This window comes from Rana temporaria, chromosome 9 (genome assembly GCF_905171775.1).
Source record: "Rana temporaria chromosome 9, aRanTem1.1, whole genome shotgun sequence".
In the NCBI taxonomy this organism is placed as follows: Eukaryota; Metazoa; Chordata; class Amphibia; order Anura; family Ranidae; genus Rana; species Rana temporaria.
This window is the reverse complement of record NC_053497.1, coordinates 131,621,962-131,637,595: the sequence shown is the minus strand read 5'-3', so window position 1 is coordinate 131,637,595 and position 15,634 is coordinate 131,621,962. Positions and strand designations below refer to the sequence as shown.

The window sequence follows — 15,634 nt, the reverse complement described above, 5'->3', positions numbered from 1 at the left end:
ATACATTATAGTAGGTTGGGTGGTTTTCCTAAATTTATAAGAGGGGTGAGTGAAATTCATCACTCTAGTCATGATTTGAAACATTGTTGAATCAGTTATTTATAATATGCTGAAGGCTATGACACATATGGATGAAAGAGACCTTTCTACTCTTCATAAAAATACTGGCAAGAATTTCCACTGCTGATTTGTCTGCACAGAAGATCTGATAAACACTGATGGGGGAATATGTATATGTTGGTATACCATTCTGTGGAATTATGGACTGAATGATACAAATAACAGCTCTATTAAAGGCAATGCAGGGTCGGCCTACAGCACGTTACGAAAGCAAATTGCTGCTGGCAATCAACAAATTCAGAATATTGAAGGTTTGAATGATTAAAGGTGTCAAGTGCAAGAAAATAGTTTGCAGCACAGAATTGTTACTGCCAGTCCGGATCCAAACCTTTTTGACCTTGAAAGGGACTGCTAATACATTAATGGTTCTTCTTACTACAAAGATGGAAGATGGAAGAATTTCAGGAATTGCTGGTGTTTGTGTAAAAGCATCTTTAAAGATGAAAACTTTGAGCCTGGAGATGAGAGAATCCTGGACTTATGTGGATTGGACCTCCCAAAACATACCAAGCTTTACTTTCAGTAAGATGGTGAGAGATGTGAAGTCTGAATGGACGGTGACATCAGCTCGGTTTTGCACAATATTCAAGATCGTGATGTGATTTACAAAACAAGGAGCAATCTTTGAAATGAGGCCTAACAGCTATACTGGCCACGGAGGTTTACTGAATTCTTTTCCAGTCATGGTCTAAAGTTATATTATCTAATAACTGTTTCATGGGGATATTTTAGAGGTTGGTGAAGAGAGATGTAACCAGTCTCAACTTAATATTTCATATGAGCCATTGTAAAGCATCCAGTACCTCAAACCATAATGCTTGATTTATGGATCAGTTCTAGTAGTTAGAACCGATCCAAGTGGGGGAATATGTAGTAGTATATGTTGTAATATATGGATATGTATGTGTATATTTATATATATATATATGTATATATATATATATATATATATATCTATATTATATGAGTCTAACATATACAGGCCGGATTTCAAACCTGTGATTCAAAGAGACAGGAAGAGTCTCAAACCACTACTCAATCAGTTGAATTAGATTAAATGATAAGTCTAGTGTACACATCAGGCCTGTGATTACATGTTGCAAGTCAAAAGAGGTTTGTCTATTGTCAAAAAAAGACAGAGACAGGATGGAGCCGTTTTTACATATCGAACCATTATTCAGATCACATGCAATCTAATTACTTATTAGAGGGGGCTTATTAGTATGCAAGGATGCATACTAATTAGTGACTTCGGCTGAAGTCACTTCCTGTCTTTTAAGAGTGGCAGGTAAATATGTCCTGCTGTTTTTCAATTAAGAGACAACCAATCAAATTGCTCAGCTATTCAAAAGAAACAATATATAATGTTGGGAATTTCTGGCTACCAGTCAGAGAATATACCCCCACGTATTCTCTGCATGACCATGTGAAGGCACAGATCTAGAAGGGATCAGAACATGTATTCTCTAAGATGAGACTTTGACACTACATTACCCTGTTGGATTCTTGTATCGTCTGTGGACTTTGTATGTTATTGGAAGATCCATTAAATGCGTTCTCTGGAGAACCTGGTGTGAGTTGCTACGAAACAACCTAATTTACTCTCTGACTTCAGTACATTGGATCTTATGGTTCTGTGTTGGACACTATACATGATCACTACAATGTGTGGGCTTCACATCATTTTTCGGGTTCTGAAAAACGACAATTTTTTTTCCCGAACATGCTGCATTTTTAAACGACTTTTTAAACGATGTAGTTTTTCGGGTTGTAAAAAATTATCGCGTGCGGGCTAAAACGACGTTAAAAACCTGCGCATGCTCAGAAGCAAGTTATGAGACGGGAGCGCGCGTTCTGGTAAAACTACCATTCGTAATGGAGTAAGCACATTCATCACGCTGTAACAGACAGAAAAGCGTGAATCGTCTTTTACTAACAGGAAATCAGCTAAAGCAGCCCCAAGGGTGGCGTCATCCGCATAGAACTTCCCCTTTATAGTGCCGTCGTACGTGTTGTACATCACCGCGCTTTGCTAGAGCATTTTTTAAAAACGATCGTGTGTGGGCAAGGCCGTTTTAATGATGAAGTTGGAAAAATCTAATAGGTAGATTCACAAAGAGTTAGGCTGGCTTATCTACAGATAAGCCGACCTAACTCTGAATCTAAGCCGGCCTATGTTTAAGTGTATTCTCAAACAGAGATACACTTAAACATACCTAAGATAGGCTGGCTTGCGCCATTCTATCTTAGGTTGCAATGTTTCTTTTGGCCGCTAGGTGGCGCTTACATTGCGCCGGCCTAGATTATGGAAATGATGGGATACGACGATTCCCGAAGATTTACGAGCGTACGCCGGGCCTACACCGTCGAGTTACGTTGTTTCCGTACGCGATAGGCCGCCTAAAGTTATTCCACCTATGAGGTGGAATAACAATGTTAAGTATGGCCGCCGTTCCCGCCGCGAGGTTCGAATTTTTTACATCGTTTGCGCAAGTCGTCCGCGAATCAGGATTTACGTCGTTTACGTACGAGTCTAAATCAATAGGCCCGTACGGCCTACTTAGTCGCAATGCGCACTGGGAAATGTAGTCGCCCGGCGCATGCGCAGTGTAAAAACGTAAAAAAACGTGAGGTCAAGCCTTATTTCCATACAACACGCCCCCTCCCAGTCATTTGAATTAGGCGTGCTTACGCCCGCTCGTTTTAGGCTACGCCGCCGAAAATTTGAAGGTAAGTGGTTTGAGAATCACTTCTAACCTAAATAATTTAAGGCGGTGTAGCCTAAAAAGAGTAGGCTAGGCCGTCCTAATTTTAGGCGCCCGTACGTGAATCTACCCATAAGTTTTTTCTACATGCCGAAAAATGATTGTGTGTACGCGGCATAACACTTTAAACACCATGATAGATTTTCTGTCTGTGTGACCCTGGTAATGTGTCAAGATGACTGGCAGCAGATTTGGTAAAGCATAACAGAGAAGCTTTTTTTTTTCTTCTTAATTTGGCACCCCCAGCATTCCTCTTATGTAACCCATCTGCTAATATCTGAATGAGCTGTTAGAGCAGTAAATAGCTAATTGGTAATTGTCAGAGCTTTTTTTCTCAGAAAATAGGTGCAGGAACTCAACCACCCCATTCAGATTTCACAAACAGTAGAAGGGTCTTAAAGGGGTATTAAATACCAGGATTGCAGTACATACAGAGTGCAGAGTTCAGGTGGTTACACACAGAGTGCAGAGCTGTCACTTGTAAACACAGAGACCAGACTTCTGTGTTTACAAGTGATTGTGGTGAGCAGGCACCAAAGGGTCTGAGCCAGAGGTGGTGGAACTGAGTTCCCCCTGAAAAAAAGCCCTGGTAATTGTAGTGGATGTACTTATGCTACCACACATTTAAAGCCAGGGCAGTGACAGTGGAAGATACCACCAGAGGCTGCCATTTTTTAACTGCCTCTTCCCCCCACCATCCCTCCAGAAGTGGAACTTGGACTTGGACCTATGTTTTTTGGTCTCACCTCCCTGTCTCATCTCCTGTTTCACAGCTTCCACTCCACCATGTTGCTCAATAAAGTCGTAGATTAGTTTGGATGTCTCTGCATCCTTCAATTGTGCTTCGCTGATTCCTGCTTTAGAAAAGAGGTTCAGCAGTTCCGGGTCCAGAGCATTCACCTTAAAGGAAGTAGAATTATTTATGACTCTGAGGAGATGTATGCTTATATAAAGGCTAACTGAACATAAGGGGGGGGGGGGGGGGGTAGACGAAGGAAGAGAAAAAGGGCAATTGGCACAGTGAGTAGTTGTAGCAAGGCTCTCGAAGGAGTAACTCCACTGTTGTTGAAAAAAAAACATTCCCCTCTGTGTGATCTATGTACTGTGCATTGCAAGGATTTGAACAAACTTTATTGCAGACTCCTCACTGTTGTTGTTCTGAAGGAATGCTGTGTGTTTGTATATGCCCATGTGAAAGGTGAATCTAATGGGATGGGGTCATAATTATCAACCAGCTGCTGCACCTGTATGCCTCTGAGTAAAATTGCAGGCTCTGCATCCCTTTAGATGTGATTTCCTATTGGGAGTATCTCACCAAAAATGTAATTTTTGTTGAAGGGTTGAAATCTGACTTGTACCTTAGTGCAGACTTCTATGGAAGGTAAGTAAGACAATCACACAAGCAGGAAATTGTGTTTCTGGTGGGTGTTCTGTACACATTCTGTGTATAGAACACCTCCAGGTTGCCATATTGCATTGCAATTTTTAATAACATCCAATTACAATATGACTTCAATTGTACAGTATATACTATATAAGAAAAAAATATTTGCAGAAAAGTGAAGTTACTGTTTAAGTATGCTGCTCAAGGACTATAAAATATGATGCTAAAGCTTGACTCCACACAATGTTTTTTTTTTTTCGTTTTTGGATATAGTGGGGAATGTTTAGAAATAATTTCAGTTTTTTTTTTGTTTTGTTTTTTTAGATTTCCTCTTGCTTCCTGTGTGGGTATTTCAGTGGAAACCTTATTGTGTGTTCTTATTTGTGTTATACAGGTCTATAATGCTGTATATACTTACATCAAAACCATTATTAGGATCCCAGCCAATGTGACTCACATGCCTGTAAAACAGTTTTTATGTGATTGCGAAAGCATACAAACATGTCAAAAAGACAAAAAAAATACATTTTTTTTCTGGGGTATATCAATAATCGAATACACAAACATAATTTTATTGTTAAAGTGTCATTCCAGTCCAATATTTCTTTAGCTTTGCATAGGAAAGGCTTACAACATTTATCCAGGTTTTATTGCTGTCTGCATTCCATCTGGTAAACTTCTATTTAATTCCTTTCTCAATGATAGTAATGGTTCCATTCACATTCATATTTTGAGAACATGCACAAAATTGTGCTGCCCATATGCATGTTTTTACGCCACGCTCCTAGGGTAGCCCAATTGTTTATTTATTTTTCCCCTCAATCAAGCCATACTCTCACTCATACACGCAGACCAAGCGGGATTCATGCCTGGCCATAATACCTCCTTTAATTTTTACGTAAATTATTTATCAATCTACAAGCCACACATGAAACGTAGGAACTCGGGTGGTTGTGACGATTGACACGGCCAAGGCGTTTGACTCAGTGGAGTGGACCTATCTGTGGAGATGCCTGGAGTGCTATGGTTTCGGCCCTAGGTTCCACAGGCAGTGATGGACTGGCCATTGGGACTACAGGGAGTTTCCCGGTGGGCCGATGGCTCAGTGGGCCGGCTTCAGTGACAGCAGACCGCCCCCTCCGCTCCTCTGTCTCTCCCTTCCCGCAGCGCTCACCTCCTCTCCCTCCCCGCAGCGCTCACCTGGGGGGAACAAAGAAGCAGGGGGAGGACCAGTGGAGCAGGGGGGACAACAGAGGAGCATGGGGGAGGGGACAGACAGCTGACTCAACAGATATGTCCTGGGAGTTTCTCACTTCTGCCTAATCTTGTCCCATAAGGGGGGGGCACCGAACTGATTCTTTCCCCCGGGTGAAAAAATTTCTAGCTTCCCCACTGGTACTGCCTATAAGAGTACCAGTACCAGCAGTTCTACTCTAATAAAGTAGAACGGCTAGTGAAGGGGGAGAGGGGGCTTGGGTGGCCGGGGGGGGGGTTGCGGGAGTTGTCCGACCGCCATGGGAGAGACCTGTCAAGGTGGACCAGTCTGGATGAATTCCAGGGCCAAATTTCTGTCCCAGTCCAGCCCTGTCAATGAGTGGGTCAGGCTTCTGTACCAGGCCCCTACGGCCAGGGTGGTGGCGAACAGGTGGCCATCTCCGGTGTTTGCCCTTAGCAGAGGCATGAGACAAGGCTGCCCGCTCTCCCCACTTTTGTATGCTCTTGCGGCGGAGGCCCTGGCTATGTCTATCCGCACAGACCCGAAGATACGGGGACTGCAGATGGGACCCTTAACAGAAAAAATTAGTATGTATGCGGACGATACACTATTGTACCTCGCTGGCCCCTCCCTCCAGGCTACACTTCAGACGATTGAGCAGTTTGGGAAATTCTCCGGACTCAAAATCAACTGGGGGAAGACATAAATTCTCCCGATTGATAGTTTCCCACCATCTGAGTCCCAGAGAGACCTGCCACTTCATAAAGCTGATGTTATTCGATACCTGGGAATACACATCTCTAGCAGCCCAGCTGATTACATTGCCCTAAATTTAGACCCACTGTTCTCGTTGATTAGAGCCAAGATACGCATATGGGCCCGTCTTCCCCAAGCCCAATTTCCACATACCTTGCCGCATCCCACCATGGCAATAGCTAAGAGTAAAGATTTGCGCGGATTGATATCCAAGTTTTACCACATGCTCTCCACTCCAATTTCCACCAAATTAGCATTTGCTTTGAAGCCTCGCTGGGAGAGGGAGGTGGGCCCGGTGGAGGATGAGGAGTGGGAGGAGGCGCTGGAGACCTGCAAAGCAGTGTCCCCAAAACTCTCAGATAGGCTCTCCCAAATCTATATAACACATAGAGCATACCTTACCCCTATCCGTGTGGCTAGATATAAGCGCACCCAGTCTACCCTGTGTATGTTGTGTGGTCGGGAGATGGGCACGTTCTATCATCTCCTCTGAGCCTGCCTGAAAATCCAGGACCTCTGGAGGCAGATTGTAACCTTCCTCCATGACGTCATGGGCTCGCCCGTAGCTCTTGACCCAAAACAATGTATACTTGGGATATTCCCTGGAGTTGTAGACAAATATACCAAGATATTTTTTCATGAAACCCTATTTTCAGCCCGAAAGATCATTGCCAGGAAGTGGATGAGGTCGTTGCCCCCAAGTTTCTCAGAGTGGAAGGCAGAGGTTAAAGCGGGAGTTCACCCATAAATGCTGTTTTTGCTCTTTTACCCTTAGATGTATGCTCATTTAGTCTAGGGGAATCGGCTAGTTGTTTTAAAATCCGAGCATTACTTACCGTTGTAGAGGGCGATCTTCTCCGCCACTTCCGGGTATGGGTCTTCCGGAGTGGGCGTTCCTTCTTGATTGACAGTGTTCCGACAGGCTTCCGACGGTCGCATCCATCGCGTCACGAGTACCCGAAAGAAGCCGTACGTCGGTGCGGCTCTATACTGCGCCTGCGCACCGACGTTCGGCTACTTTCAGAAAATCGTGACGCGATGGATGCGACCGTCGGAAGCCTTTCGGAAGCCTGTCGGAAGACTGTCAATCAAGAAGGAACGCCCAGTCCCGCAGCCCATACCCGGAAGTGATGGAGAAGATCGCCCTCTACAACGGTAAGTAATGCTCGGATTTTAAAACAACTAGCCGATTCCCCTAGACTAAATGAGCATACATCTAAGGGGAAAAACAGCATTTTACCGGCGAAACTCCGCTTTAATGTAATGCTTCCATACAAATAATGTGTATACACCAACAGAGGCTGCCCAGCCAAATACGATAAAGTTTGGGACCGCTGGCTGAAAGCCACGGAGACCTGTAGTTAATGGTGACCTTCTACTGAGTCCTAGCGTTAGGGTTTGTCGGGAATGTTTTCTTTCTTGGATACTCTGTTTGGTACCCTCCCAGCTTTTTTATGCACGATGTATAATGTGTTACCTGCAGTTACTATTTTTAATAGTACCACCTGATTCATGGTTATCTACTCCTGTAACCTGTATGTATGTGAATGTTATGCTGTCTTTGTATGCACTTTTTTTTACTCAATTAAAACTTTTGTTCAAACGAAAAAAAAAAGAAGTGTAAATAGATTTCCTGGGGCTAATCATGTCAGCCTATGAACCCTAGGCTGACATGATGAGCTCCTAGGAAAGGAAAATTATGGTAAGTATGGTAACAATTTTCCATATTTTTTCTTCTAGTGTAGGTACATTTGTGTCTGTGCTTTTCCTGGGTTAGGCAGAGATCCAGGGAGAGCTGGATGACTCACAGGCAGCTCTACTGAGACCTCCTCCCTATTTCTAGAATATACTGGAACCTTCTATAAAAATGGGAGGGGAGGTAAGGTGAAGCTGCCTGGAGTATTCTGAGGGCCCTGACCAATCCCCAACTTGGGTTGGCAGGGGGCAGGCCCCCTTCAAATACTCAGTGTCAGCCCAGCTGGGGAGGAGAGTTTGGGTGGAAGCTGGAGAGGGAGTGTTAGGCTGCTGTGGCCTTTAAAGGGAACTCCCCAGTCTGGAGGGGGGGGGTACCTTGGGCCTGGGCCCGGTTGTGGATGGGACCTTCTCTTAAAACCCACAGAGGTGTCCTGGCCAGGAGACACTGGGAGCAATGAAAGGACAGTGGGAGAACACTGTGAAACTAACCTAATTTAAAGCTAAGTACCATTGGAGTGGGGCTTTCCCTGCCCTGCAAGGGTTGAATGTTGATTTTGACCTAGAATACTATTAAAATCAGTTTTACATACCTTATCCCTTGCTCCTTTAGGCCCCATTCACATATCGTGTAGTGGGAACACGGGTACCCCTCCCAGTTTTTAAAAGCGTGATCCACATGCAGTCCTGCATGCCGTGCATAGGACAGCCCATTCACTCAACTGATCTGTCTTATGCACAGGAATTGTGGGCATAATCAGCTTTGTTTTGCAGGGATTCTCACACATTTTGTCAAAGACAATTGCACCACGTTTGGGAAGGCATTCAGGATGAATGGCACCCAAACACACCCTTTTGCGTTTTGCTGCAATTTGGAAAAGCGGGCATAATGGGGCCAATTCAGCCCACGATTCGCCCAAATGTGAACAAGGCCTTAGGCTGCTCTCCCAAAGCTGCTTCTCTTCAGTGCTCTGTCTGTCAGTCACACTCTGACATCAACACATGCAATGCAGAACCAGCATAAGAAGGAGGGTGTGGAGAGGCTGCCCACAACCCAGAGCGCCAGAGAGAACAGGAGAGAGCTGGGTACTGAGGGAGAAAGGGATAAGGTAAGAAAAGCTGTACCCTAGACAAAAACAAGCGTTTATCCATTCAGTGCCACAAAAGCTCCACTGCAAGGGTAGTTTTAACATTTCTCCAGGGTTTAGCTTTAAAGTAGTTAGACCTTGCCACTGAGTTATGCCTGAGCTCTATCTGATAGATCAATATCTGAATTGATATATTCTTATGATAAGACTATATGAATTTAAAAACAAAAAAAACATTGGTAACCCAGATGCATACTTACTTGAAGCCACTAGGTGCACCAATATCGGCTTTGGAGAACTTCTTCTTGCCCTTTTTGTTTTTGGACTTTTCAGAGGGAAGAGGCAGCGCCCGGTACCTGGCAGAAGTGATGTCTGGATTTTGGATGTTGATGGCAGGCATGCTGAGGCCGGGAGATGGGATTTGGTGCAGCGGACTGGGAGGTCCTGGGGCAAAATGCATTATATTGTCATATATATATATATATATATATAAAGAAGACTACACATTACCTAAATGGTGTGTTTCTGCACTTAAATTACATTGTAGTATGTAAAAAAATGTCACAAAGTTGTGGAGAAGACTGTAAATATCACACAATTTTTTAATCAACCTCATTCTGTAGATCAAACGTATAATTTAAATCACACAAACTTGCCACCACTGATCACTAAATAGGCTTATTTCTGTATATGTTTGCAACATACCATTGGAGACTGATCCAGGGGGTGGCGGGAGGGGTAAGGTGCTTCTTCTTTCTGAAGGTAGCAGAGATAGAATACATTTAGGATGTAGCCTGGCAATCATACAGACAGTAAGCAATGCACAAACTTACCATCTAAAACTGGCGGAGGTGGTGGAAGAGTCTGGCGTTTTTCTGCAAATAGAATAGAGAAAAATACATAGTTTTCAGGGTTGCTTCGCACTGCTCTTTCCTAGTAATGAAAACTTTTTAAACAGCAATGTGGAAAATACAATATGAGCAGTGCTGACAGATAGCAGACTAGGTCTTAAGCCGCGTACACACGACCATTTTTCATGTCAAAAAATGCTCGGGCAAAACGCGGTGAGGTACAACACGTACGACGGCGCTATAAAGGGGAAGTTCCATTCGGATGGCGCCACCCTTTGGGCTGCTTTTGCTGATTTCGTGTTACCGCGTGTTAGTAAAAGTTTGGTGAGAGACGATTAGCGATTTTCAGTCTTCGTGCTTTTCAGTCTGTTACAGCGTGACGAATGTGCTATCTCCATTACAAATGCTAGTTTTACCAGAACGATCGCTCCTGTCTCATAACTTGCTTCTGTGCATGAGCATTTTTTCCCATCATTAAAGCCTACACACGACCGTTTTTCAAGACGTGAAAAACGACGACATGAAAAACATTAAAAAAAAATTAAAATTAGAGCACGTTCAAAATTTGTAATGGCCATTTTTCACATCGAGAAAAATGCTCTGGAGCCTACACACGATCGTTTTTAATGACCAATTTAAAAAAATCGGTCTGTTACAGCGTGACGAATGTGCTATCTCCATTACAAATGCTAGTTTTACCAGAACGATCGCTCCTGTCTCATAACTTGCTTCTGTGCATGAGCATTTTTTCCCATCATTAAAGCCTACACACGACCGTTTTTCAAGACGTGAAAAACGACGACATGAAAAACATTAAAAAAAAATTAAAATTAGAGCACGTTCAAAATTTGTAATGGCCATTTTTCACATCGAGAAAAATGCTCTGGAGCCTACACACGATCGTTTTTAATGACCAATTTAAAAAAATTGCATTTTTCACGTCATGAAAACCGGTCGTGTGTACAGGGCATCACACCAATCAGTTTTTCTGGAACCAATTAAAAAGTTTTACTTTTACAGTGGAATTGAACGCAAACAGTGAAGGTTGGCTATGTTGTAGGATAATTTAGAAAATATCTGCTGCAGGAAGCCCACGGGCTTTTTTGGGCATAGATTTCAGAATTAAGTTATTTACTGAAGACTTCAAGCGTTTGTTACCCTAAATAAAAATAAATAAAAAAGATCTTGTCCCTTTAAAGCATGAATAACAGCACAGTGCTTTTGTTGTGTTGTTTGGCCCCATATATTACCTAAAATACTGGCTGATCCTGCCTGGTTCTGCCCTCCTCCTTGTAAACTGACTATGGTATATCATGGCTGCTTAGCCCTGACACTGTGGTCAGTTTACGTGCCTTAATCATCCGCTCTCTCCTCTGCCCTCCTCTCCCCCCTGACAGTGCCGTCCCTCCTCCTCCTGCTGCTATAATAACTTTATAATTTTCTGGCAATCCCCCATGTTAGATAAAGCAATGTCTCCAGTGTTTATGCTTTATTATTAAAAATGCCTCTGTATATCTTATTTCCGAACGCCGCTCGACGTTCAACTGACCGGCCGCCTCTCTCTTCTTCTCCTCCCGACTCACGTGAGCGCCAAGCAGCACTCAGAAATAAGGTATACAGGGGCATTTTTTTTTAATTAAAGCATATAAACTGGAGACATTGCATTATTTAACACAGGGGTTTGCCAGAAAATGATAGAGTGGGTTTACAACCACTTTAAAATGGTTCTAAAGTCATAATGTGTTTTAACCTTAATGCATTCTATGCATTAAGGTAAAAAAAATCTTTCAGTAGCTGTTTCTATCCTCATTTCTCTTGGGGGGGCTATTTCTTGCTTTTTACATTTCTTTTCTGAGTAGCTCATCCCCCAACCAACATTCTGACCATTCTAGGACAGAACAACATGTCCTGCTCCAGCAGCTCCCTGGTAGACCCCCCCTAAACAAAACCTAGGAGGATGCAGGAGCCCATTCACAGAGCAGCTGGGGGTTGAGCCTCCCATGTCATCAGGGCAGAGCTGCCTGAACCTGGAAGAGGCATCCAGCCGAGGAGGACCATGATGGTTGTGCAGGACACAGGCACAGACAGCTAAGCGGCGGGTCACTGCAGGACGATGCTGGATCCACTGGGCAGGTGAGTGTGTATTTTCAGGACAATGCAGCATAACAGGTAAGGGGGATGGATGGAATAAATATAAGGGAAAGTGTGAAGTTCCTCTTTAATGCTTGCAGCATGTTACATGAGGAAAAATTGGAAGGAACAGGTTTGTACAATAAGGGGATTTAAGTAAGTGTAGGAGAGGGATAATACAAAATAGGTTTTAAAGTAGTGTTTTTCATTCCGACAGTTAGCCTATTGTAATCCTTTACAATAAATAACAGTTTTGAAAGCTGTCTGTCCCCAGATTTCAGTTACAGGTGGCTGTCATATCTTTGTACCTTGTCTGTGCTGCCGTTTTTGTAACTTCTCCTCCACGACAGAGTGAAATGTGTCAGCTTCTTCCTCATTTGCAAAATTAAGTCCAGCCTGGCAGTCCTGTAGATAGGATGCAAAGTGTAAAAGTTTTGCGCATTGCGACATCTAATTCAGTCTTCCCTCTGCAGACAGACTGGGGTTGATTAAAAAAAAGGCAAATTATCTGTTCACTTTGTAAGGGAAATTGTACTTTACAAGGGATTTTACCCCGGAACTTAGTGAATTTAGTGAAATTTCACTTGGCAAATATTACCCCGTCATGTGCATGGAAAATACATTTTTTTTGCTTGCATGTGATTGGATGATGGAGGTCAGCAGAGCTTTACCCCATTTACTCATTTCTGGGAGTCTATTTGCCTTCAATAAATCAATCCCACTGTGTCCTATGACACAGGGGCAGGTGGATGGGACCACAGCCCACTTTAAAAAAAAAGATTCTGATAGACCGGGAAGTGTATCAGATATAAAGGTTTTTCTGGGGGCCGTAGCTCTTAAATAGAGATACAAGTACAGGTCAATGTTAATGATATTTTAACAAGGTGCAGAGTTTTTATACACTGATCATGCATTGCTTAAGGGTTACTTGCCACCAGTTGCCCTACCCAACCCCTACCCTGTCCGCTCCTAATTCCACCCCTAAACACGCCCTCATAAATTATCTTGTAAAATTACACTTAAATGTTTTATGCAGAATTAAGTTACAAAAATAAATATTAACAACAATTTTATCAGTGCCCAACAATGCAGCCTCACCTGTGCCCATCAATGCAGCCTATCTGTGTCCATTAATGCAGCCTACCTGTGCCCATTAATGCAGCCTACCTGTGCCCATCAATGCAGCCTACCTGTGCCCAACAATGCAGCCTACCTGTGCAGAGAAAGAGAGGAGAGGAAGAGGATTTCCGTCCGGATCCTTAGAGAGCAGGGGACATCAATGTAACAGCTTTCATTTGAATTGCCGAGTATTCCTGCCGCTCATCGACACATACAGCCCCGCCTCCTAGCCCGTGTACTTTGATATACCTCACACGTCCCAGCATTGGACGGGTGATCTGTCTATCAAAGTACCTGGGCTAGGAGGCGGGGCTGTGTGTGACAGCGAGTGCGGGGAATACTTGGTAATTCTAATGAGAGCTTTTACAGTGATGTTCCCCACTCTCTGATGATCTGTCCGCCTTCTCTCCTCTCTCTTTCCCTTGGCAATTTCAGGGAGAACGGCTCCTATTCAACCCCACATGCCGGTGGTGCTTGCCCCCGTTCCGAGGCAGTCGCCAGCCATCATTTTCCCATTGTAAAATTAAAGTAGGCAAGTGGAGGGCTGCTAAAACGATTTCATTTACATGTTCTGTGTACTGTAGGATACCAGATATAATGAATGCAGTGTCCAGGGTTTAGTAACACTTTAAGTGAAATAGTTCATATTTGTCAGTGGTTTCTGTAACAGTGGTAAAAGAAAGTTAATTGAAGGTATAAAATATAGAAAGCACTGCTCTGCCTATAACAAAATGTCTAGTCATTTGTTCATGTGACTTCTACTGCAGGGAAGGTTTAGAGTTTATTGACTAATCCCTCGCTTTTGCAGAGATCACATGACCGAATAGTAGTCAACTTGCCAGCCTCTATGACATCCAAGGCCTATGGTATCTGCAGCCAAGGCTCCAGGGTGGTGAAGTTGCGTTTTAAAAGCAGATAGAACGAGGCATCAAAGAGGATAGGAGAATATGTGGCCTAGTTGAGGGTCTGAATCTGGCTGCTTAATAACAATTGCATCGCATATCATAAAATAAAATTACAGTGGAACCTCGGTTTAAGAGTAACTTGGTTTGCGAGCGTTTTGATTTGCAAGCAACTTTTTTTTTTTAATTCTGACTTGGTTTGCGAGTGTTGACTCGCAAGACGAGCAGAATTCAAGCTAAATAGGCCTGCAGTACCTCATTTGGCCTGAGGTACGAGGGCGCAGAAGCCGAGCAGAGCCGAAAATAGGCCTGCAGTACCTTTTTTGGCCTGAGGTACGGGGGCGCAGGAGCTGAGAAAAGCCGAACATTTGCCTGCAGTACCTCATTTGGCCTGAGGTACGGGGGAGCAGGAACTGAGCCGAAGTGTCCTTGGGCCTTTTCGGCACTCTCTGGTGCCCCCCCACCTCTGCCCGCATTCGGTATTGCATACCATTGAAGTCAATGCGGAACAAATTATTTTCGTTTTCATTGACTTCAATGGGAAAACTCGCTTTGATATGCAAGTACTTTGGATTACGAGCATACGCCTAGAACGGATTATGCTCGTAATCCGAGGTTCAACTGTACTACTGCATGTATCCATATGAAAGCATATTTGACACAAGTCATACATAACTAAAACCGTCTACAGACCCTGTGCATGCATACACAGCCCTCCCAACACACATCACCACTCACATCGTCATTACAAGTAGTGTAAAGAAACTCACCTCTGCTGGAAAAGTGTGGAAATATGGACGAGGAGTTTGGTAAGCAAGCTGCTGGTATATTTCCTGTTCCCAAACCAGCTTCTCTTCCTGCAAAACACAATGTTAGTCTATTGGAGTTGTGATCATAGCCTAGAAACATCCAAATATGTAAGATCTGATCAGGCAGAGGACTGCTCATGCACCCCTGCTGCCCAGCCTGTGGTCCTTTGTCACTTTTTATGTGGTCCTTTGGGATCTCTGACTCTGAATACAATTGTAGCAAGGGTTTACTACCAAAAGTAGCCTTAAAGCGGGGGTTCACCCTATTAATAAAAAATATATTTTTTTCCTCTAGCATAAAATTAGGCATAGTAGCGCAAGCTACAGTATGCCTGTCTTTATTTTTTTAGCCCGGTACTCACTGTGCAATCGTAGAGAGAAGATTCCGACTCCCCGCGGGGAATGGGCGTTCCTATGGAGAGGGAAGGTGATTGACGGCCGGCTCTGGCACGTCACGCTTCTCCGGAAATAGCCGAAATAGGACTTGGCGCTTCACGGCGCCTGCGCATAGTCTGTGCGCAGGCACCGTGAAAAGCCGAGACCTACTCCGGCTATCTTCGGGGAGCGTGACGTGCCAAAGCCGGCCGTCAATCATGCTGCCTCTGGATAGGAACGCCCATTCCCCGCGGGGAGTCGGAATCGTCTCGCTAGGATTGCAGAGTGAGTACCGGGCTAAAAAAATAAATACAGGCATACTGTAGCTAGCGCTACTATGCCTAATTTAATGATAGAAAGTTGTTAATAAGGGTGAACCACCGCTTTAAAGACTGCATTGTGTTCCTAAATAAGAGTCGGCTCCCTC

The 15,634-nt window shown here is 43.8% G+C and overlaps 1 protein-coding gene across 1 annotated transcript in view; it reads right to left on the bottom strand.

Moving 5' to 3' along the window:
• WAS (WASP actin nucleation promoting factor) overlaps nucleotides 1–15,634 on the bottom strand; it is a 57,153-nt gene that overhangs the window by 15,453 nt on the left and 26,066 nt on the right. Inside the window, exons 3-9 of the mRNA XM_040324528.1 lie at nucleotides 14,794–14,880; nucleotides 12,311–12,407; nucleotides 9,855–9,896; nucleotides 9,727–9,777; nucleotides 9,282–9,465; nucleotides 4,688–4,730; nucleotides 3,632–3,785 (exon numbers count right to left, since the gene is read on the bottom strand). Of these exons, the coding sequence (XP_040180462.1) occupies nucleotides 3,632–3,785; nucleotides 4,688–4,730; nucleotides 9,282–9,465; nucleotides 9,727–9,777; nucleotides 9,855–9,896; nucleotides 12,311–12,407; nucleotides 14,794–14,880 (658 nt within the window). The remainder of the gene's footprint in view (nucleotides 1–3,631; nucleotides 3,786–4,687; nucleotides 4,731–9,281; nucleotides 9,466–9,726; nucleotides 9,778–9,854; nucleotides 9,897–12,310; nucleotides 12,408–14,793; nucleotides 14,881–15,634) is intronic.